Genomic DNA, 25524 nt, shown 5'->3' with positions numbered 1-25524 from the left:
TTAAAACTAATTCAACTTATAAAGAAAGTTTGAAAAATTAGGTTGCGGTACCTAATCATGTTTATCCATAGACATCAAATGATTTACAAAATTGAAAAGAAATACAAGTATGTACTTTTATCAAAATGTGAATATAGATTGCTTATTATTAATTATGAAAAAAGTACTTACCGCTATTAACTAGTTTTAGAATAAAATTTCTAAAGTCCGATACTAGACCACAGAATTGTAGGCTCCAGAAGACCTACGTTGAAAGGAAACGGAATGATATTGAAAGCAGTTTGCCAACTGTTGAAAACTTGTTGAAGTAAATAATCATACTATCTACAAAAACGCATGCAAATTAATATGAATAATATCTAATCAGTTGAAATGAAATATTTTCTTTCTTGAAAGATTCTATTTTCATCAAACATCCAATATCGAGAATAATTTATAATAGAATTAGAATTCAAGTAATCAGCTGTGCCGTACATTAAACAGGTGTTTTATCTTGTTCGAAGAAGAGAGGTGAAGGTTTGTCTGTTTTGGCATAACCTTTAAAAGATAGTGACACGCTTTTTATCAACTGTAAATCGGTTTTTATAAATTAATGTCGCAGATTTTATTTAATTACTGTGTTAATTAAACTCAGTGATAAGAACTCCTATGAATTTCCCTGGAGCTCTCACACTTTGTTGCGAAGATAAATTTCAAAATTTCATATCAATTAAATTGATTCAGCGATCTATGAACTAAAATAGTAATCAAAATCAAGCTCTTAATTACCTCGGGTGTCATTCTGTTTGGTCGTTTCCGATCACAGTTGAATAAGAGATTTATCAAACACATTCATTGTGACACAGTTCTTGCTCTGTCAATGAAAATGAGCTCTGAAAACGACGTTTTTGGAACCCCATCGGATGAATCCTGTGTAATATCTTCTGCACTGGACAAAAAGTACTATCGAGAAACAGCGCACAGGTATGATATCATTATTTTTACTTTTTAACTCAAACAACTTATTTGGTGATATTTTTCTTGTATTAGATTAATTAAACGTCGATATATTGATAACAAATAACCTACAATAGACCTCTAAGTCAAATGTTGCAATTGCTTTCTTATTGCTCAATTTACATGGATGGTTGATCTGTTTTTTTTCCATAATCTAATATTTTCAATTATTCACCAATAAATAATATTATAAACCATTAACTTATAACTAATATTACAATTCATCTTAATTCTTAATCAAAGTAATTTCATTACTTGAACGTGAGATTGCAATTGGAGTTGACAAGCAATTGAAGTACATCTCTGTAACACTGTAATAAATTAATACGATTCTTAGATTCACGCTATAAATACAGCACCTGTTTAACATTGGTTTGCCACAATGCAGATAGGCCTAACTCTTTCCTTATCTAACTTCTCACCGTTGCCAAATTGTATGTAAGTCAAGAAAAAATGCAATAAACCAACATATTTTTTAATCTTAGTAATTATTAAAATGTGTTATTTAATCATAGAATTATATATTTTTTGATAAATATAATCCTATTATTTGGGATTTTATGAATTATTAACAAAAATCTAAATTAATATTAATTGATATCAGTTATACCGGAATGACTTGAATTACAGCTATCATACCATAGAATCGTGTTGAGATCACATATGAATTTGATAATGATGTGGATCTGAAACTGAATAGATTTCTACATATATGTGGTACAATAGAACGCCGGTTGAAAAACAGAACAAGGAAGGAGACATAATTAAAATTTTATAAAGTGATGGCGGTACCAATTTGATTCGAAACAACGAGTCGAAACAATTTGATTCTAGGCATGGAAACAGATATTGATGGCTTGAAGGAGGGCCATATTAATAACGCAGTTATAGATATTGCTATTGATCTTCACGCTACTTTGGTTGATATCTGTGATAAAGTCTCAAATGAAGCAGTCATTGATTTAATCCCTTTGATCACCTCGCTTTTGAACAATTACGACGCTGCACTAAAGGTGAATTCTGATTTGAAGAACATGCTAAACGATGTGAATTTTGAAAAAGAGGCTCTGATAGAGAGGTTGAGAATTGAAAGGGAAAACAGAACTATGATATTTGAGGATTCATTGTCCAATGAAAAACAGGCGGAGAGTGAAATCTGCGCTCTGAAATTGAGAGTGAAAGACTTGGAGGAAGCAGTGCATTCATTTAAATTGGAGATTGCCTCAAAGGAGGAGATAATAAAGTTATTGGAAGCTGATTCGAAGAGAGTTTCATCGATGTTGGATCGAAAATGATTGTAATACATCCACACACAATCTACATTCTGCAGGCTCTTTCATGAAGCCTAGAACGACTTTCAAAATGGCCCATGTATCGCCTCCGAATCCACTGATCACAAGAAATCGTTTTTCAATTTTAGCTGACAGTAAAGTGTTATCATCACCACCAGAGTCTGGACAGAGAAATTTCCGAGTGAGAGCTCAAGTTCATAGATCTCCCCTCAACCAACCGAAATTGAAAAAATAGGAAATCGTTCTGCCTGTAAAAAAGGAAAAGTGGTTGTTCTGTCGGACAGCCAGGGAAGAGACATGCACAAGTACCTGAATAATCTTGACGATTTCGATGTATTCGTTCATTGTCTGCCTGGAGCAAAGATGAAACAAGTGATTGAAAGAGGTATGAGTTTTATTGAGGATTTAAAAACGTCTGACTACGTATTTATCATGGCAGGCTCAAATGACTTCGGTAAATATGAACCCGGTTATCTAACCGTAATGCAGGGTCTGGATTTGATTGAGTCTGCTGACATTGGAACAAATATTATAGTAAGTGCCATACCATCTCACCTTCTATTCACCTTCTCTCAATGACGACATCTGCTTCACCAACACGGCTATTCTAAATAGAACAATCAAATATAAAGGAAATTCATCAATTAAATACAGTGATGTGAGCAGTACACTGGTGCGTCATCATTTCACGAGAAAAGGACTTCATTACAAAAATTCGACAAAGAGAGTACTGGGAAAGACTATGAGTGACTATGTAAATAATATCTATAAGCAGAGTGTAGGGTGTGGTTTATATGATTGTTCTGTGACCATCACGAATGAGGTTAGTATTGTTGGCCCTGAATCACCTGTAGAGCCAACCCGTAGAGTCACACCTAATCCTGTTACTCCCATTCAGTTCCAACAGCCATCCTCTCTCATAGAATTTCAAAATCCTGTGACCCAGTCTCCCTCTCAATTTCTCCTTTCTGAGATGAATTCCTCAATCTTGTCGCGGTTGTCAGACAACCAACAATCACTTGATGAGAACAATTTTTTAGAAATTCCTATATCAGGTGTGTTCCTGAGCGAAACATTGTAAATTCTCTCAATGAAAATACTGATATCGATTGTTACAGCAATAGTGATCGTGATGGGATTGAGGGGGTCAATTCGGATAAATTTATTGACGATTCCAGAGGAAATTCAAAATTCAGAGTGGGCTTCCTGAATATACAAGGAATTAATAAAAAGCATGAAGTTTTGAATGAGTTTGGGAATGATAATGATTTTCATGCTCTCTGCTTGAGCGAGCACTGGTGTAAGGTGGACGATATTCCTTTTCATAAACTAGATGACTATGTTCTGATTAATAGTTATTGTAGAGAAAATTACAGTCATGGAGGAGTTTCAATCTATGTTAGGCCGGAGCTAGTACCAGATAGCAATTGTTTAGATCTAAGTTGTTTCAATTGTGAAAAAAATTTTGAAGTTACTGGTATATCTTTAGATAAACTGAAATTAGCTCTAGTCTCTATATATAGATCACCCTTGGGCGATTCTAGTGTTTTTTTAGAAGGGCTTGAGAATGTATTGAATTTCTTTAGTAGACCTAGATGGAGAAACTATAGTATTGTATTCGGAGGTGATCTTAACTCCGATTTTGATATTGTTCAGGACAAAGCAACTGTACATGAATTTAAGAATTTACTAAGGCAGTTCAATTTGGCCTGCCATAATAATAAGGCTACCAGAGGTTCTGCATGTTTGGATAATATCTTTACAAATATCAGGATTGACAGTGTTGCATGTGATGTTCTGGCATTTCCTTTTTCAGACCATGATTGTGTATGGGTTGACTTAAATATTTGTTCCAATACGGACGGTAGAAAGACTAGGAAGACAGTAGTAACTAGGCCAATGACAGATGAAAATCTCGACTTATTTAAGAATTCACTCTCCAATGTAGACTGGAACAAATTTGTGCGTGAAACTCATTCTTTGAACTCTGAACAGATATTTAATAGATTTTTCAATATAATACATTATTATTTTAATATGTTCATTCCTGAAAGAAAAATAGTTGTGAATAGTCATCAAGGGGCAAAGAAAACAAGAAAAACAAAACTTAAAAACTGGTACACACCGCAATTAGCGAAAATGAAAAACACAGTATTGTTATATTTAGATATTTCAAGGAGAGATAATACTGATGAAGCTAGGAAGGCATATTTAGATATTAGAAGATCATATAAGCAGTTAATAAATAGAGCTAAGAAAACATATAACATTTCTAAAATAGAGTCTACTAGTAATAACTGCAAAGCCGCATGGAAAATAATAAAATCTGTTCAGGAAGAGGCTCGAAAAGATCCAATTCCATTCACACCCAATGAAATGAATAAGTTTTTCTTGGACGCAGTGATGGATGTTCATGATAAGATTGACCGGCCCAATTTAACGGCAATTAATTTATTGGAGCAAAACTTCAATTTCCCTCTTAACCAGGATAAGCCCAAATTCTCATTTCACAAAGTCTCCACACGTGAAGTGCTTGATATAGTACTTAGTTTCAAAGCTTCATCCAGTGTTGATATTTACGGCTTTTCAAGTAATCTATTGAAGAAAATTATTCATAATATTATAAATCCATTCACATATTGTATAAATAGATGCCTGAGAGATGGAGTTTTTCCTGAAGTGCTAAAAGTTTCCAGAATTGTACCTGTCTATAAGAAGGGGCCTAAAGATATTCCAGGTAGCTATCGTCCCATCTCATTGGTGCCATGTTTTTCAAAAGTCCTTGAGACCATAATGCATAGGCAGTTATATGAATATCTTCAAGAGCACAATATTATAAGTAATGCTCAGAATGAATTTGTTAAGGGTAGGTCAACTACTGGAGCCATGGATGCTCTTGTCAAGAATATTCTGAGCGCTTTTGAAAATAAAGAGTATGCTCAGGTGACCTTTTGTGACCTGAGCAAAGCTTTTGATTGTGTTGTGCACTCTCTCTTACTGGATAAATTGAAATTTTATGGCGTTTGTGGAGCAGATCTTAGCTTATTTAAAACTTATCTTGTGGGACGTAGACAAGTGGTGTGTATTGGAGATAAGAGATCAGATGTAGCATGTGTAAAATTCGGTGTCCCACAGGGATCAGTTCTCGGGCCATTGCTTTTTATTCTTATGATAAATGACCTTCCTGCTGTTCTAAATTGCCGTTCAATACTGTATGCTGATGACACAACATTTATCAATAAATGTACTGACCTTCAAAATCTTAAAAATCTAACTGAGACCACTCTGATGCAAGCAGCGACATGGTTTAGGGCTAACGGCTTCATGCTCAACGAGAATAAAACACAGACTATGCACTTCACCCTTAGAGGTGGCTTAGATTGTGTGGATGCAATAAGCGATGTAAAATTTCTGGGGATATTCATTGACAGATATTTGACTTGGGAAGCTCATATTAATTATATATCAAGCAAACTTTCAAGAGTGATTTATCTGATCAGACAACTGAAAAATCATGTTCCAGATAATTATCTGAGATCGATATATTTTGCCTTTTTTCAGAGTATTGCAACATATTTTATGGCATACTACTGTGGGGAAATAGTAGTCATGCAGAAAATATTTTATTATTGCAAAAGAAGGTGGTCAGGGTTTTAACTGATTCTCATAGACTAGCACACTGTAAGCCTCTTTTCGTCCAGCTTAGAATAATGACAATAGTGAATTTTTACATTTATACTGTATCGTTGCATGTTAAAAAAAACTCATCCAATTTAAAATTAAGGCATCAAACTCATAGCTACAACACAAGAAATTGTCATAGGATTGATATTCCCTATCATAGGTTATCCAAAACAGCCAAAAGTTATGATACATTTGGTATAAAAATTTGCAATAAATTACCTACAGATTTAATATCAGAGACAGAAAAGAAATTTAAGACGAGATTATTGAATTGGCTTGTGATAAATCCTTTTTATAGTGTTGAAGAGTTCTTTGAGAGTGAAATAATTGTTGCTTAGAGTTAAGAGGTTTCTATTTGTATTTATATATTGTTCTAAAGGCTCAAGTTGTGCTGTAAGGAATATGTTTTGTACATTCAAATGAATATTGTTAATGTATTTGTAAAATCCAATTGACTTACAGTTTACTTAGGTACTGTATTATTTTAAGACTCAGTAATGTAATTTTGTATGTACAATTGCTGTAAAATTTGATTTTTATCTTTTGTCTTACTGTAATCAATATTTTTTGACTTTGCCTATTGTTCTAAGAATTTAACGGCAATAAAATCATATTTATTTATTTATTTTATTTATTTTACCAGCATTATTGTATGGAGCAGAAACTTGGGCTAGCAAGAAGAAAACATTAAGCAGAGTTCAAGCTGCAGAGATGCGTTTTTTTCGAAGTGTGAAAGGTTGCACAAAGCTAGACAGATTCCGCAATGATGACATTAGAAATGAGTTAGGAATATCATTAGCTGCATAACTTGAAATAAACAGATTGAACTGGAAAAACCATGTGGAACGAATGTCAGATACTAGGATACCAAAGGCTGTCATGAAATATAGACCCTACGGTAGAAGGGATATTGGCAGACCTCTGAAAAAATGGTAAAATAAATAGTTATATCCTTTGAAACCGGAACAGGTGTGTACGCCTATCCTGGAAAGAAGAAGAAGAGAAGAAGATACCATAGAAGGTGGTAGGGTAATGGTGGTAGGTTGCATGGTTCCCTTTAGATCCCCCACTGTATCTTGAATACTCCATCATTACAAGTAAGGCCGGATGGTTTGCGTCAAGAACTACTTTTCACATTACAACTATCAAGATGGCAGCATGAATTAAACAAAGCCTACCAAGTCGTTCAGAAAATATTCCTAAATAGAATAAAATGGCTTCTCCCAAGCCAACACTTGGGTCTTGAGTTTAATGCTGGTATGCTCAACCTCTTTAAATCCTCTGACAGCTTATTGAAGATCCGCAAAGCCAATGCAGGATAATATCATGCATATTATGCAGCACTGTATCAGTGCATTTCAAATCATCATTTACCCTGTTCTACCCTAGGCCTATTATTTTTTACTTGGGGTCATTCATTTGTATTTTTAAAATATATGCCTGAATTTTTGACTTACGAACTGTTATGAAATTTATTCGACGTATAAAGATTTCACTCTCCTAATATAAAATAATATAAATATGAACAGACGTAAATCACTGTTAAGCTTATATCTGACATAACTTATATTTATGTCAATCCTATGACAAGGACCAAGTCAGTTCCACTTCAAGGAAACAGTCAATCCAGACCTCTGGTCATGATGATTAAGAAGAGATGTATAAAGTAAGAAGTACATCCATAGCTGATTGGTCGAATTACTGTAGTTTACTTCTAATTTTAGAATATGCTTGAGATAGGAAAGTCACGTAATAATTCAAGTTACATCTCTTGTTCGATTTTGTCTTATTATGTTCGTTCCTCTTCGAAGTGCCAATCAGCGACGATAGAAAAAAGCGAAAAATTCATGATAACAATACTATAAATTTCCACTTATCTTTATAATTATTGCTCATATCACAATCAGCCATTAAAAACATTATTATTTTCAGATAATGTATATTAATTTATCTGTATTTCAACTAACCTTCTGATACCCTTACATTGCCAAACGTATTTGAGTATATTGGCACATAACTTCTCTTTTGCCTATTCTATTGATCCTAAATGATCTACATCAATTCCTTTATCTTTGCCATATCGAAGTATAAGTTAAAGGGATTTTTTTGCAAAGTTTTTATTTCTGGATAGGTTGTTTTATACGACTAGGGATATAAATTACGAAAACAATTTTATGGGAACGCCCCCTAAATTTCCAACATAATCCTACTGTAGAAGCTTAATTTCATCTGTCATTCGGGAGTCACATCATAAAGATTTAGACTTTAAACCTTAGCCTCAAAATCATCAAGATTGGAGGTTCTCATAATATTATAGGATATATAGCTTTCTCAATGTATTGTACATGTAGAAAGTTGATATTTCTGGAAAAAGGCCCACTTCTGAAAATACTTGTAAAATTAAATAGGTAATGTTATTAACTAAAAAGTTTATTTTTCTGCAATGAGCTTCCCTTGACCAATTTTTGATTGAGTACATTATTCCTTGATATTAAAAATCATGACAAATCACAAAAACAACTTCTAAAAAATATTTCATTTTCTCCTTATCTACATAATTATTATATAAAAGCGCAATGGAACTGACCTATTCGTTCATTAAGGCGCACAAAGAACGGATTTGAAAAAAAACATCCAAAGATGCGCCCAAAGTCTGCGTTTTCTCAGATTTTTCACTAATTCACAAAAAAAATGTTCAAATTTGGTACACAGACTCAGATAAAGTGTAAAGATTGTATTGGGAGGGTTTTGGAATGACACCAAAAATACGCCTAAGCCCTAAATTGGCGTTCTTGAAGCGTTTTTTTTTGCAGCATCTCAGCTTTTTCAAGAGCAAATGAGCAGAAAATATTCAAATTGGGTAAAAAAGTTCAGCTAAGGAGGTGTGAAAATTTAGCATTAGTAAGGCTTTGTAATACAAAGATGTGCCCTAAATCGACTGTTTTCATGCATTAGAAGTACAGAAGTTCAGCTAACGTGTGAAAATGTGTCAAAAAGGCTTTCAAATAACATCAGAGATACGCCCAAAATCAGCGGGTTTTCAGCGTTTCCAGCATTCTTCTGCGTTTCGTCAGATTTTTTTAAAAACTAATTTCCAGAAAATGTTCAAATTTTGTCACAAAAATTCTGGTATATCTGAGGTGTACCATTGTTGTATTGGAAGGGCTTTGCAATGACGCCAAACATTTATACCCAAAATCTGTGTTTTTCTGCATTATCACAGCTTTTTTGAAAAAATGAAAAAAGCAAGCTCAATTGAAAAAATTAGGCGAGCGAAGCGAGCCTGCTGGTTTTATTTCTGGGCGATTCAGCCAAAGCCTACTGGCTAGACGGATATTGTTTATGAAGGGACGGATTCAAGGATCCAAATGTTCAAAGAACCCCACACGTCAACCTAAGCTTATTGTGTTCCCAAGTAGTATGTTAGTTAGGCAAACCAATACCTGTGTCCTTTAAAAGAACAAGGAGTTTTTCCCCATACTAACATCCCATTCATCACCTGGTTGCTTGCCGCAATCCAGTGTGATATGCTTGGCATTCTCTTCAGACTGATTAGTCCTCGCGACCTACGTGAGTTCTATTCCTGGCCTTCTTTGTAGGTCCTTCCGCTGAGGAAGGGGTGGCCAAGTTACCTCTAGGGCATCCGGCCACCCTTGACTCAGCCTCTTAACCCACATTTGTGCCTGGAGTTTCACCCATCTCTGGTCTCTTGGGTTTTTCATTTTGCCCCTCCGAAACTCTGCAGGGTCAAAAGCCTCAACTCTCCCAAGAAGTTTTGCCTAAATGGCCGCCCTTCTTTGAACAGTGGTGAGTCTTGGCCTCTCCACTCACAAGCTCGTGACCTACGTGTGTTCCACTCCTGCCCTTTTTGTGGGTACTTGCTGATGGAGGGGTCGCCAAATTGCTTCTAGGGCACCCGGTCACCCTCGACTCAGCCTTTTGACCTAAATTTGTGCCTGGATTTTCACCCATCTCTGGTCTCTTAGGTTTTTCTTTTTGCCCCTCCGAAACTGCCCTGATGGGGCAGATCCCATGGGTTTGAAGGCAAGGCAACTTCTGGAGTTGCCTTCGGGTCCCTTTTAGTCGCCTCCTACGACAAGCAGGGATACTGTGGGTGAATTCTGGTTTCCAACACATTCTTGAGTACGATGTTCGACTCAAAGCTCCTCCAACCCACAGGGGGCGGCTAGAAGGATAAGGCGAGTTAAGTGAGCCTGCCGGCTAGCTCTACATATTTTGAAAAGTGATGAATTATTCGAAATCTTATTTTCGGCTGTAAACTGAAATGTTTATTCAATCAATATGTTCATTACTTCTCATTCATGATGCTGAGTCATTTAGTTGGGACTGGGGTGGGGAGTGGAAAAGCATCAACAATTGATAGTAAGTTCAATTAAGAAAATGAGAAAGATGTAAGAACTACATGTTTTTCAAATATCTGAAATGTTGAGGATTCAATCTAGAAACGGTTGAAATGAACCTTGTTGATTATATCTACAGTCATAAAGCTAATCTTCATCATGCAGATTTTAGTGTATTGCATAAATCAATTTGTAGCACAATTTGATTGTAAGGGAGGGAAGAGATGTTGTGGTATTTCTCCCTAATTGTTGTCAATAATTGAACGTTGTTGTCATTAGCACTATATTTGTTGAAAATCAATTTAAATTACCGCACAGAACAAGATTTCAACACCTAAAACATTTTCAGCTGAACAGCAATCAACATCAGTTCAGCTGAAGATGTGGCAGGTGTTGCCATGAAACCTGGTTCTGTAATTTCAATTTATTTTGAACAAATATACTGGTATTGACAATATCAACGTCACATTCTTTCAATTTGTATCGTTTCACGTCTATTTTTGATTGGATCATCAAGTTCCTAATCGAACTAGAATTTTTATTCATTGAATTTCTCAACTTTATGAATAATTTAACGAAGTTCATTTATAAATCTACAACAAGAAATCCCGTAATTCTATTGGCTTTTCATATATGAGAATAATGAGTCTTTGGGTGTGGTTTCATGAAGCTCTGTACCTATAATTATGTACATAATAATAAACAAGAAAATAGGCTTTTAAGCACATTCAGATTTCCATTAACGACATCAACCAGCCCTAAATATAGTTTTTTTTAATAGAAATAAAATAAAAAATATACTTGCACTACCCAAATGAGATTGCTTGTGTATAAATAAATTAGGAATCTTCTAAGAAAAGCTTGCTCTCTTAGGTTGTGTAGGATCTACTGTTTGCACCAAATGATTGTTCTGCAGTGCATGCTTCTAGTTTCAAATAAGACTGTCATGTGCCAAGTTTTCTATTAAGACGCTTATAGGGAATATACCTAGTATTTCCAAATATTATTCCCTCTGCAAATTTTTGTTTGAAAAAGTTTAAAAATTTAAAAAGTTTCTGTACTTAATCAATATTATTTTGAATTTTTCTCACCCAAACACTTGTTCTCTATGTTTATAGACTATATTCACATTTCCCACTATTTGTGTTGAGGGTTTTTATTCTTCTATGATATTTTTTGAATGTTTGAGAGTTACTGGAACCACTAGATACAATAGATTGGTGGAACATTGAATCAAGGAAAATTTGGATTAGAAAGTATGTTTTCGAAATAGAAGAAAAAGTAATTGCTTAATTGATCATAGTGTTGCTAAATATTCTCAATTTAGACAGGATCAGTATCAGACAGAATACTCATTTGCTTTTGAAATTGTGCATGTTTATTTCACCGATTATGTTTGCTGTCTCAATTTTTTGCAGTGCTTGCTTTAATATGAGAGATACTAATTTTTGCTCACTGCGACAAAAATAATTCAGTGATTTTAGGTTTTACGTCTTGTGGCTGGCTTTCTCCTCTATGTTTGTGTTGCGTCCTTGCTCGGTCAGGGTCGAGAGTGCCTATTTCCAGCCTTTCCCTGTCGTGTCTGATGCGAAAAAGCAGTTGTGTAGCGGGAGGGGGTGTGAGGCACAGTGTTGAGGCACAGAGCGCTTACCACGATTTTGGTGTGAGCGCCTCCAATCCTCCTGAATCTGTCTCTTTCTCACTCAGGCATTGAAATTCTCCGATTAAAACGTCATACTTTGGAGGGTGAAGTGCTGCGAAACACGCTCACCGCTCAACCACCTTATGCCATGCCATCACCTCACCGAGTTGTCTGCCGTTTCATTCAGTAGTCGATTAAACGCGTCGCTAGAACTCGGTCACCTTAACTATTTTTTACTATTGGCCGTGCCGCTTAACCATTACTTTCTCCTAATTTTAGTTTTAAATTAATTGGCTTTTATTTCTCTCACGGTGCTTATTTCAATCTACTTCGCAGTTTATCAAATGCTTTCTCAGTTGGATTAATTTATTCAAATAATAACGTGTTGATAATACATACTATTATAAATTAACCAAGTTTTTATAACTGATAATTTACTATTAAAAATGGAACATCCGGTGCTTAGTACATTTAAAAAGCACATTTATAGTTAATCTCACCTTTTGAGAAATGGTGTAGAAGCTTGTGATATTGCAAGGAATTTTGACTTATAGGAATAAGAACTATTGTAAGGTATCTATTTTCCGGTTTGAATGAACATCTTAGATGCGTTCCACTATCACACTAATAAATGAGCTGAACACAATTTCCATTCTGTAGATTCCGTTTATTTTAGTCAATGCTAACTCTAGGAAACTATCGTTCAAGGGTTTAGAAAGCACAATTTTCTCTCCTGAATAGAAATAAGAACTCTTCGTTAATTTTTTCAACTATTCAAATGAAAAGTTGAGTCAAGTGCAACCTGCTCTGGAATTGACAGTAGCGACTAATTGTTCATCTCAATATCGTAACTTTGTTTTTGATATTCCAAAAAATGAGTAAAACTAATATGTTAATGAATAATATTGGCTGTATTGAACTAAATTATTGGCTATGTTTAGTTTTCGTTCTATCGTGATTAAAATGCAATTTTTATCTATTAAGTTTTCGTGTCTTAACATTTTTCCCAAATTTTCTCTTTTTCCATAATAATGTTATTATTCTCTCAATTATTCAAATCACTCACCTTGTATTGTTCTCTTTCCTCTTGTGGTTCTTCTAATATGACTGAAATGTCATTTAGTTCTGTTTGAATTCTGTCTTGGTAGTTTTATTTTTCCGTACATTTTCGATATCATCATTGTATTCTTCTACTCCTCAACCTTTTATTTTTCTTCTTTTATTGTTAGTAAGTTTCACACTTTTACAGCTTATGATTTCATAATTTGTTATCAGTGCAAATATATATGATCATACGTTCTCGACAATCAGGTTACCGAAAATAAAATTAATTTTATCTGTAATAAATTATAAATAGAGAAAAATAGCTGAACAATAGCTGTTATCCTTTTTCAAAATACAGTTATCATTTTTTTATTGATTCATTCATCCAAAAATAGATCCCACGTCACTAATTATCACTCCAATCACTTCTCAATTCAATGCCTGCTCATGAGATTTCTCGTCATCAACGTTTTTGTAAACGTGTCATCTTCATCCTCAAGCGTCAATAGATTTTTATAAAAAGATCACGTCATAAAGATCTAATTCTCTTTCCAAAATCTCTCATTTACTAGTTATTACTGCACTATTAGAAACAGAATTTCAAACCATGTTTATTGCATAATGCACCTAAGGCTGTTTTTTAATGAAGAATATGAAACGAGTACACGTACTCCCACGTTGTGTTCAAAGTGAAAATTTTGTTAATCTGATATATTTCTTATGATCACATTGGATGCAAGTATGTGCAAATGCACGCGTGGTCATGCATTACCAAGCGCGCAAATGAGAAAGAAAATCTTGTTTCAAAATGTTCGTGTCATAGAAACACGTTGTGACGTGCCTGTAGGCTGTTCACACTGAACGCCACCAGCAAGTGCACGCGTCTAGTGTGAGTGTTCCCATGGCTCTTCTCAGATTTTGTTTTTCACTTGCAAATACGTGCATACAATGTGATCATACCCATACTCTCAGCAGAACTTCTTTGCTCCTTTACATTAGTTAAATGTAAAAGTTGATGGATTTCGCTAGACGGAGATAAGCTAAACACTATTGCTGTTTTTCCATCCAAACTCCCCATTAATGAAAAATGTCATTTACAAAGATTCTATCATGAGTTTTATACTTGTCAGTCTCCACTATTTCTGAAGATTATTGGTATAAGCTCTTACAACTATTGGTAATAACCAAATTATATACAGTATAAGGAGTATAATGAGTACAGTAGTAGGATGCTGGAGTATAAGTAGTACAGTATAAGGAGTTTAAATACAAACTCCTTTAGATCGTCTCATTTGGCAATACATTATGGAATGGAATTATTAATTTAAATGATAATATGCTAATATTATGAATTGAATTAAAAAATTATATTTTTTTCAAAATTTACTGTCAACTCATTTATATTCATTAAGTATGTATACTGTACTTAAAACAATGTTACGCGGTGATAATGCTGGAATTTGAGTTGAGGTAATAATGCTTCATTTTGAAATATCATATTTCAAAACCTTGTATTGATTAGATAAATGAATCAAATACCCTTATCTAAGCTTCCGCAGCTAATTAACGTGTGTGATAAATCAGAGTTGCATTTCAACACCATGGATCAAGTCCGCTCAATTGAATTAGGTTATCATTTGAATTTTATGAAGTTGCTTGTTATAAATGGAAAGATGGAGGAGTCCCTACGTACATATAGTCGGGAAACTATGTCGGGTCGTGGACTCCTTGTTATTATCATAGAAAAATTGATTACAATTTATTATTGTTATTGAAAAATTATCAAATTTTCTCGTTAGCAGCCCACGTTTTAAATTTCCTCTCTCCCCCCTATATTCTCTTTCTCTCTCTTCTAACGCAGCAGCCAATCGAAGGCCGTCTTGTTTATGTCTTTTCTTCTTTTTAACTATTTTTTTTCAAAAATATTTACGTCAAGGACTACATTTTGCATTGTTGATTGTTGCTAAAGACGAAATACAAACTTGTTTGTATCTGTCTATAAAAGCATTCGCATTTGAGTTTACAATGTTTAGTCGGTTGCCAATCCTACAGTTGAACTGAGTCAATAGCACAAGTGTTACTTTAGTGGAGTGTCTTCGTCTTCTCAGGTGAAGATTGTTCGTTGTAGTTTCCAACAAGGCTTTTCAACGTTACTTCATTAGTTCCTAGTTTTGAACTGTAATCAATCTCGATTTGTTCATTTAATTCCACGTATTACAATATCAGTATTTTAAACTTTTACATACCGGTACCTCAATTAATTTTGAAATGATGGACATTATCTCACAATGTGAATAACAGAAAAAAATCGTCTCTCTTTCTCATAAACGTTCAGACAATAATTAACAAGTATTATAGGATTTAAGTATTAATTTTTTAGTTCATAGCTACTTTTCAAATTGAAGAACTTTTGATACATTCTTTATAAAATTTAAAAAAAATCTAGGTTTTCCACCGGTGTAAAATTAGCCATTATAGCTTTACTATTCGGTCCACTTTTGCAGAGATTTCGTTGTATTGTTACCGTTTTCAAATCTTATTAAAAACTTGACAATTCTTAGTAAATAGTATTTGAAAAACTTTGGAGACTATCAGTGATAATAATTATCAGATTACAGCATAGTCATCTAGCTTTATTAACCTGTGATTTGGTGAAAACTTAGTGAATTCCAATTCTCATTTAAAGTATTTTTATTGGTGAGAAGGAACATTTTATTGCTGACGTTTTGTATAGTTGTTTCTGTTGAATGAAGACTGTTGTAAATCTGGAACTTTATTATTATTTTACTTGAGTTTACCGGTGGCAGTTCAATTACGGGTATTTCAATTTTGACGAACTACGTTCGGTTAGGAGAAAATGATGATGCATGACTGTGCCGAAGTAAGAATAGTGGCTCCGGATGGTGAGGGCGGAAACTATCGGCGTTCGTCGTTCACCGACCGCAACGGTCGCGTGGTGAGGAAGCGTGTGCGTACCTACTCGGAGGAGGTGATCCTCACGCCTCACTCACTCACCGTCAGTCTCACGCCAGAGCATGACTCGGCCGACGACCGCCATGACATCGAAGGATTCCTGTCCGGCGTCTCCTCCAATGACACCAACTGGATCGATAAACGCGACATTTCGCACAGGTTAGAGTCAACAAACGGTTTATCTACTAGCCTTGAGAGTCAATTAGAGGTTAAAATAAAAACTGGTTAGAGTCTCTTCTAGTCCACACTCACGATATTTTTATGTATTTTGACAGTCTCACCTACTACTTGGCTTTAGTACATGGTGGAACAAAATTCAACATTGATTTGAGGATCGTCATAAAGATCATTATACAGGGTTGGTTAAAATCATGGAAGCAATATTTCTTCTACAAGGATAGTTTGACAGTAGGTTTCATTGGGGATCCTATTCGTATTGAAAAACTACTTTTCTGTCGCTTCAAAATTTTTGTCCGTCATCTTGGATAGGTCATATTGAATACAAATTCATTTTTGTGAATGGGAAAGTGATCGAAACATAAATATTATTTAAAATATTATAGTCTCCAAGACTAAAAACCTTAGTATTTATCAAATGATACATGACTTCGATACAGAATTCCAAGATGAAATGAATGACGAAAACCGCACATCGATATATCAAACCGTTTCAAAGTTATTCACATTTAAACATACTAATAAACTAGTAGTTCTGAGAACAGTAAACCTCACGCAGTTTTCTCTTCCACAATAAATTATCTGATGTCACCTGTTTGAAATGTTAACAAACTAGTTGAATTTGTGTTAGGCCTAGAATCGAATACATGATTGGTGAAAAAGATTTTTAAAAATACCAGCTGATCTTTGTCACCAATCATGTATTCTAGGCCTACACTGCGACGTTGCAATATCGTAGGCCGGGGCCTTTTATTAGAGGTGGCTATGATATAGTTCATCCAGTTCTGTGATAATCATGTGATGAAAATTAATTTTTTACAATAAAAAATATTATAATTTCTTCAGCATAAATTATTTTATTTGATTATTTTTAATCACTTATTAAATCATTTTTTTCAAATGTGAGAATATTGATACTGATGGGTAAGAATAATAATACCATGACTGCAAAACAAAATATTGATTCCAAAGACCTTACCATTACAAAGATGCATGCCTCTTTTAAGGTCTTTGATTGAAAATAATATCGGGGCACCGAGCTCCACTCTGGAGTACAAAAGCATATAAAATTTATTATGAAAGAAGAAATTATAATATATTTATAGTTCATAAAGAAAGGCTATATCTAATCACAGTGGATTGAGATTAATTCCCATAGGAATACAAAAAATTCTCTAACAAAAGCATGTTAAATTTCAATCCAATCAGAGAAGACCATTTCAAAAACATAACTTATCAGATTTTTTCTACTGGAATTAATCAGGATGAAAATTTAACTGGCTTTTGTACAACCGGCACTGATTGAATGATTACAAAAGTTTAATTGAGTCATAATTTTGTCTCAGTTCCACACAAATGCACTCGCTTACTCACTTCCATCATCAGCAGACGACAAAATTTCCAGCTGTTTTTCCAAGGACGTATTATCCTTTTAATGTCCTTCAGCGAGTTATCCCAGGGTTGAGACATATCATAAACCTACTTTATTCCAAATTTCGTGAGAATTGTTAGAGCTGTTTTCGAGATCCGGTCACATACAGATATAAATAAACATCTAAACATATTTTTGTAAATGTGCTTTTGTAATTAACACTGTATTCATTAAAAGTTTACATTGAACAAGATGAAAATAAAATAAAATAAAATATCATCTTTGAACATATCTCATAAAACTCCTAATAAAACTCCTCATAAAACTCTCTGAACATATCTTTACATAAACAGTTCGTTGCCATAACAGTCACCTTGACAACCGTGCTCACATGATAGTATCCATGTAGGGCTAGCCTACATCACTATCCCCCCTTGATGATATTGGTCTCCAATATCCAGATTTCCTTGATAAGATGGTAGACAACTAATGTGTACAACCTTTGGTTTGATTCTTCATTCAGTTTTCTGGATCCTGTACACAATATCCTCTTCACAATGTATTATGGGCCTTCTCTTGCTCTTACTAATTTCGAGCAAACATTTATTTTTAATTGCCAAATTAAATTTTTGAGAATAACAAACTTGAACAATTACGTATAGCAGCATTTGATCCTCCACCTTGTGGGCTTCATTGCATTCCCACCAACGATATCTCAAACCTCTAAATTGAGCAATACCCTGCTTAGCCAAACCTCAGGACAGACACACTTCCTCCCTGCCAGACCTACATGTCTGCAGTACCTAACAACCCACGCTTCCTCCCTGCCAGACAGTCATGCTTCTGCAGTTCCGGACAGCCGTGCTTCTTCCCTGCCAGACCTACATGTCTGCATGTCTGCAGTACCAAACAACCCACGCTTCCTCCCTGCCAGACAGTCATGCTTCTGCAGTTCCGGACAGCCGTGCTTCCTCCCTGTCAGACCTCCATATCTGCAGTACCTAACAACCCACGCTTCCTCCCTGTCAGACAGTCATGCTTCTGCAGTTCCTAACAACTCACGCTTCCTCCCTGCCAGACAGTCATGCTTCTGCAGTTCCGGACAGCTGTGCTTCCTCTCAGCTACATGCTGAGGACTGAGAAGTCCCATTCAAGCTAGTGACACCCTCACTTGCAACTTATTTTCTCACTTATGCATACCCTAATGCATGTCGTAACCTGCATACCTTAGGCAGTTACCTGTGCCCACACCCTATGTGTGACTTCCTTGATGCACCAAACAATGTTGCTGCCAACGGTCTGTTTCTTCTGACTATTCATCTCTGATATTCTAGGTCGAGAGATAGTAATACCTTTCTTATCTTGGCATTGTCATTAAATAACTTTCAATATTACAACCTTTTCACAATCATTCATTTTCAATTCATCTATTTCATTAAAATAATTCTTTATCAGAAAGTAATTTTATAAAATCTTGTTTTAAAATTGATAAAATTTTCAAATCAGTCAGACCAGGTTACAAGAACATTGACTTCAATTGCCTGTATCTCTTGTTAGCCTCTCCACGTGATCAGATTCCCATGTGAGTAAATTACTATCACTTTTGCCACACTAAAAATGTTATACATGAATCTCAGAGCCAACCTAAAAGGCTCATCAAAGCAAACCAATGACCATGATTCTTCTAAAAGTCATTCAGCATCTTTACTTTTTCCCCATCAACTCTAACATAAACAATCTCAAACGGTTTAAATTTTTTCCAGGATTTCCTTTGCAAGTTTTGTCCCATATTAAACACACATTCTAGCATACCTTCTTTGAGTGAATTCACCAACTCGTTGAGTGCTTCCATCATCATTTTTTTCTTGCTCACGTTTTCATGCAAAACTTTTTTTTGTGTAACAATCTTTTAGCACAATTTTTTTAAGGATTCAATTTGACTTTTGACACCAATGTTGTAAATGTGCTTTTGTAATTAACACTTTATTCATTAAAAGTTTACATGAGCAAGATAAAAATAAAATAAAACTTCATCTTTGAACATGTCTCATAAAACTTCAACTAGTTATTTACTTGTAAACGTTCGTTGCTAAAACAGTCACCTTGATAACTGTGCTCACATGATAGTATCCATGTAGGGCTAGCCTACATCAATATAAATAGAAATTGCTCGTTTATTATAGGATAGACATTATAGAAATAGACACGGCTTCTCCAAACATCTGTGTAATCCACTTGTCAGTTGATTGATTATTAATAATTCTATACTCTGATTAATCCCATCTTCAGAGTAGATGATATTTAGTGATATCGGAGCAAGGAGGAATTCCTTTTCTTTTCATATAATTCTTAAAATGCAAAATTTCATAAAACCCTGTGTATACATCGACGCGCAGTTGAAAAAGGAATATTCCTGCCAAATCTCATCGAATTCTATCAACGCGTTTGGCCGTAATTGCGTTACATATAATACATACAAACATACAAAAGAAAATCCGAGTTAAAACATTAACCTCACTACGCTCGGTCAATCATACCAAAAAGGAAATAAATGACTAGCCTACATAGAAAATCTCACAGATCAAATTTTTTTGTTCAAAGTGATGAATATGTGAGTAAATGTTACTAAAAGTGTTTTCTAGCACTTGTAAAAGTGAAAATTGATAGTTAAGATTTTCTATGTACTCATTTATTTTATTTTTTAGGATTTATTAGTGTATTCAATGTGAATAACTTTGAAACGGTTCAAGATATCAATGTGTGGTTTCCGTCATTCATTTTTTCTTGAAATTCTGTATCGAAATCATGTATCATATACTAATATCATAGCCACCTCTAATACAAGGCCCCGGCCTACGATATTGCAACGTCGCAGTGTAGGCCTGGAATCTAATACATGATTGGTGAAAAAGATTTTAAAAAATACCAGCTGATCTTTTTCACCAATCATGTATTAGATCTAGGCCTACGCTGCGACGTTGCAATATCGTAGGCCGGGGCCTTGTATTAGAGGTGGCCTTGCTAATATGTATACAGTATATATCTATACTGTACCTTTCCATTTTAAAAAAATGAAGCTGGATTCAAAATGTATGTGAAAAATATATGTGTTTTGCCAAATATTATTTGTTTTACTTGAAGTTGGAAGAGAAATGAATCAAGAAAGAATAAAATTTGGTGCTCACCTTTCTGCAGAAAGAGAGTAACTTCCATGAAACATAGTGAGTATCATAATATTCTTTAGATTCTATGAAGATCTGATATATGAGAAACGAAAGTTGTTATGCAGTACTGTATGCATTTTAAAGGATATTGAATTCCACCTTGAAGCTACTAGAGCATAATATTATGTTTTTCGTCGAATAGTATCTGATGTCAAAACTGCATAGTGTCTTGTATGGTTATAAACCATTGAAATATTCTATTGTTCACTTCTTGATATCAACTAGCTATACTTAGATACTGTGACATGCAACCAACTCCTCAAAGCATCAAGTTTCATTTCTACAATAATCATATTTACCGTAGATTCAACTTGTTATCTGCCTGAAAAGGGTTGATTCCATCCATCATTGAGAAGTAGGCCTACTCTCTACTATGTTTGGAGCATTGATCTGCCGTGGTGCTAGAACTCTCCAATAACACTATAATTTGTTTATTTGTTCTATTTTAGCGAGAAATTGGCTGTTTTCATAGTGGGATGAACCCAAAGTTATAAACTTAATCCTAATAATCTTATTTATTCTTATTGAAGGGATTTTTTGAAACTATTAACAGTCAATGTTAAAATTATACTGTACCAATTTCATGCGATTTGTAGTATATGCTACTCTTTATTTGCAGGGTATTTTTGCATTTTGAAAAAAATATTGGGCAAGAATGGAATCTTAACTTGTAATACAGCTGACCCGATGTATAGGAGTGAATTAGGCCTAAATTTCTGAACGGTTTTAAAAAAACTACAGTAATTATGCTTGTCAGTCACAAAGCATTTTTATGTAAGCAAGGCAGTTGTAAGTTTGTACTGTGCTGATCAAACTTGTTGAATCTCCATTCCTTAGTTTTAGTTCCTTTCACTTTTATTCAGTGAGCTCAGTCCAAGTGCTTTGAGTGCTTTTCCATGGTAATCTTTAGATTAGTAAAAAAACTTGTGTATTTCTCATTAAATCCAAATAAGCTTATTTATAATTCCAGATCTATAAATAACTGTTTCTCAATCACACGCTTATTCTTTGAACTAAAATCCAATCGTCTATTATGTCACAAACATTTCCTCCAATTGCAAAAGAGATATTCCAGTTTATTTTTAAATTATTTCCCTTGTACGTTCAAGATATGTGTGGTTCTGCAGTTCATGTAAACACATTTATTAAAAGACCAGTATTATTATTTTGTTTGTTGCTGTTTAAGGTGTGTTTTCGTAACGGGCAGACGACAGAATTCACTTTAAATTAACATTGGTTCTTATGGGAGTATTCACCCATCGGCAGAAAGTTGAGCAGAAAAAAAGAACTGTTCAAATCAGAGACGAACTGTCGTTCATCTTGCCGTTCTTTATAAGGCCTATCAACACAATGCTATTTTGCTTCGACCGATCACTGCTCGTGAACCGTTTTGTCGAAAAAGAACTAATTTCGGGATTCTGTCGACGAGAACAGACAGCTTCGAATCACTTTTCTGCTCTGATCACGTGACACCAGCAGAATAATCTTTCTGTGGATCAGACGCCATGTTCTTTTTAACCTCAATCTTTAATTGTTGGATGGTTTGTTTTGATATTGGTTGTCAGATTTCGGATTGCTACTATTATACTGTGAAATTAATTTGCAGTGGAAAATTGAGGTATAAAATATTTCTATTGGTTTCTTTATTCTTATAATTTTTACAAGAGAAATTGAAAATGGATTTACAACAGAAAGGCGTGAAATTTTCGAAGTTCAAAGTTTTGTACTTTCCAGACCTGCACAACGAATTACCTATTTGAAAAATAGAATATGGTTAGAAATTGCTGATGTAATAGAGGATTCAAGTAAGTACACTTAAATTTCTCATAATAAAGTAGGCTAGATTTACCGTACACAATTATTTGATATAAATTTTATGAGTAGCCTACTAGCATGTTTACAATTTTTATTCAGGTAGCCCACTGTAGTAGGCCTTTAATAACCTAGTCTCTAGGCCTAAATTGCTATCTTTTTCATTTTTCAAGAGGTTAGAAGTTGACAAAAGTTTATTTATTTCTTTTTTTAATGTTTAATTTGTAGTATTTAATAATAATGTAAATCCTAGACTAGCTAGTTTGTGTATGGTAGAGAATTATCACAAGAAAGAGAGAAATCTAATCAACTGATTAGATTTAAACTCATTCAAGATTGATTGATTGATTAGATTAACATTAAATAATCAGATTCAAAACATTATTCAACCAAGATAACATTTAGCATTTCATGCTAACAATCTTTTACACTTTCAGTAAGTTGGCCTAATCACAAAATACATTTTTTATAATGCAGCTAGTGAGCTAGTAGTTTTCACAAACAGATTTATTAAAAATAATATCATAATTTGAAGTATTTCATTACATTCTAAGTCCTAAACTTCCATTATCCTTGTTGCACCTCAAAATATTGTAAACCCATAGTTTATCAATATAATAACAAAACTAACCTGACTATTAGAACATTTACTTTGTCTTTGGTACCTATCTATGAATTAATCTTCTCTTAATTTATAATTCAAAATCACTTGGAAACAATATTAAATAGATTGTTATAACTTGATCAGAGTCAGTGTAATTGAATATTGAAAGACTGCCATTGGAAAAATATAAAATAGGTACTATTTTTCTGGTTGACCATTGCTACCAAACTCATTTAAACTACAATAGTAATGTATTTGAAAAACTTATTCATGCTCTATTGATCGATATATTGCGTGATGCCAGGTATATCAATGTGAATAGTATAAATTAAAACAGGAGACACACAACATAGATAGATTAAAAACACTGAAAAACTTACATTATAATCGGAAATTTTTAAGGAACTGTGTCCCCTTTCTCAACCGAGCAGAGAGTGTAATGTAAGTTTTTCAGTGTTTTTAATCTATCTATGTCGTGTGTCACCTGTTTTAATTTATATTATAAAACTTTAAAGTGTTTTCTGTTATGTGCTATGAATGTAAGTATATACTTATAGTATTTATATCTAATGTAAATAGTTTATTGAGGCCCAGTTCACTTCTAATTTATTCAAAGTCCAAACTATGTCTTATCATTGATGATTAACTTCACATTATCTCCAAAATGAATATGCTGAAAGATTATGTTTCTTTTTTCAGGTACCATTTACAAACAAAATATTGAAGAGAATGTGCTCAAAGGAAATGCATATGAATTCTTTTTTGTTGACCAGGATGGAACAATTCTTTGGAACCTATACTTAGAATAAGTTAGTTAGGTAAGATAAAATTCCACTCATTTTTTAAACTTTATATAGGCGATGTCATTTTATACAGTTTCCCATTTTTTAAAAAGGTTTATCCACTTCAATGTTTTATTATCGATTTGATGGTAGATATTCAAATAGTAAGATTTAACTATGGTACGTGACTAAAATAATAGAAAAACTGACTGAATTTTGAAATCATTAATAGCTTACAGGAAATCTTAATATTTCGAAACTACCTGAAACCACATGAGATCAAGATGGACAGTTGAGAAGAGTGCTTAAAAAACAATGTATTCACTTATCATTCAGGGAATAGAGTTATTCATAATATTTGGGATTCCTTCCATAAAGAAATAATTTATGTAACATTATCTAATAATGTGATAACATTACATCAATAATTTGATGTTAAAATTGTTTTTAAAACACTCTTCTCAACTGTCCATCTTGATCTTGAGTGGATGATGACTTTATAAATGACCATACATTAGAACTATGAATAGATGACTTCAAAAATTCACCCAGCAAGTGCTGGTAGAAAACACTGAATAATAGCTTTTAATGACAGTCATTCCACCTTTTAAAATTTATGATTAAATTCATGGATGAAATACCCACATTGTTCTGAGAGAGATTTATGTATTTGCAGTTTGGTATTCATTTTCAAATCACTTAGTTCTACTTATAATGTTGTAGATAATCATCATTTCAGATTAAGCAATTAATTTATTGATTATTTCCATTTGTTTCATTAAACTTGTTTCTCTAAATGTAGAACTAAAAATTACTTTATGCAGTACATTTTGGAAGAGTTAAGTAAACCAAACGGTCGAGAAGTAGGCCTACTGACCACAGAAATAAATAAATAATTGTTCATGGTATCCAAAAATATATTGTTCACCAACAAGTTCTTTTGATCTAGGGGCACACTGATTAATCCCAATTCCTGCATGGAGATTTATTTATTCAATCATTCAGAATTACACAACTAACAGATTGATGCTAATAATAATTCAACTGAATGTTGGTTTATTGGAATTTCTCATATAATATTACTTTGTCATTATTGGAGGGTTCCTTCCCAAGAAATATAATTAAAAACTTATACAGATTACAATCAATTTCAGAATTCACTTTGCAAAGTTTTTTTATAATGAATAATAAATTATCTATAACTTTTTGATTTCAGGCCTAGTGATGTACCAGCCAGAAGTAGAGGATGACAAAGAAAATCAACTATGGATAATATTCCATGGATATGATTCATGTATGATGTAGTAGCCTACAGAAGAAAGAGATGGACTAATCTAAGAAATATATTCATTTTTTCAGTACATCTTGATGTGTTTATTTCATGTTATTCATAATAATATCTTCTTTTTCTGATCGCTCCTGCTAACTGCTTCAATTCAGGTAGTTTTGAAGAAAACAGCAAGTGACATGAAATTAATAAAATATGTTTTAATTGTTTATACTTGAGGGATTTTTAAATCTATATTTAACCCAAAAGCATCGAACTCTTATTAACAACTTT

General features: G+C 33.7%; 2 protein-coding genes and 1 long non-coding RNA gene across 6 annotated transcripts in view; 2 read left to right on the top strand and 1 right to left on the bottom strand.

The window, feature by feature from the left end:
- LOC111054521 (60S ribosomal protein L26) overlaps positions 1-534 on the bottom strand; it is a 30783-nt gene extending 30249 nt beyond the window's left edge. For 2 of the 3 annotated variants that reach the window (XM_039427173.1, XM_022341568.2), the window contains exon 1: positions 172-534. The gene's annotated coding sequence lies outside the window, so the exon portion shown is untranslated. The remainder of the gene's footprint in view (positions 1-171) is intronic. The other variant, XM_039427171.1, reaches the window with a different exon arrangement.
- A 91-nt stretch (positions 535-625) lies between these two features.
- LOC111054526 (cytosolic purine 5'-nucleotidase) overlaps positions 626-25524 on the top strand; it is a 70983-nt gene continuing 46084 nt past the window's right edge. Inside the window, exon 1 of one of the 2 annotated variants that reach the window (XM_039427166.1) lies at positions 626-963. In XM_039427166.1, coding sequence (XP_039283100.1) covers positions 860-963 — 104 coding nt within the window. In that variant the 5' untranslated portion in view covers positions 626-859. Of the gene's footprint in view, positions 964-14977; positions 16152-25524 lie in introns of those variants that run through there. The other variant, XM_039427164.1, reaches the window with a different exon arrangement.
- Positions 21952-25237, top strand: LOC111060458. Its single transcript, XR_005571180.1, has 3 exons — positions 21952-22570; positions 23881-23999; positions 25180-25237. It is a non-coding gene; the product is annotated as an uncharacterized LOC111060458 (long non-coding RNA).

Source organism: Nilaparvata lugens, chromosome 4 (genome assembly GCF_014356525.2).
Source record: "Nilaparvata lugens isolate BPH chromosome 4, ASM1435652v1, whole genome shotgun sequence".
Classification (NCBI taxonomy): domain Eukaryota; kingdom Metazoa; phylum Arthropoda; class Insecta; order Hemiptera; family Delphacidae; genus Nilaparvata; species Nilaparvata lugens.
This window is presented reverse-complemented; position numbering and strand designations above follow the sequence as displayed.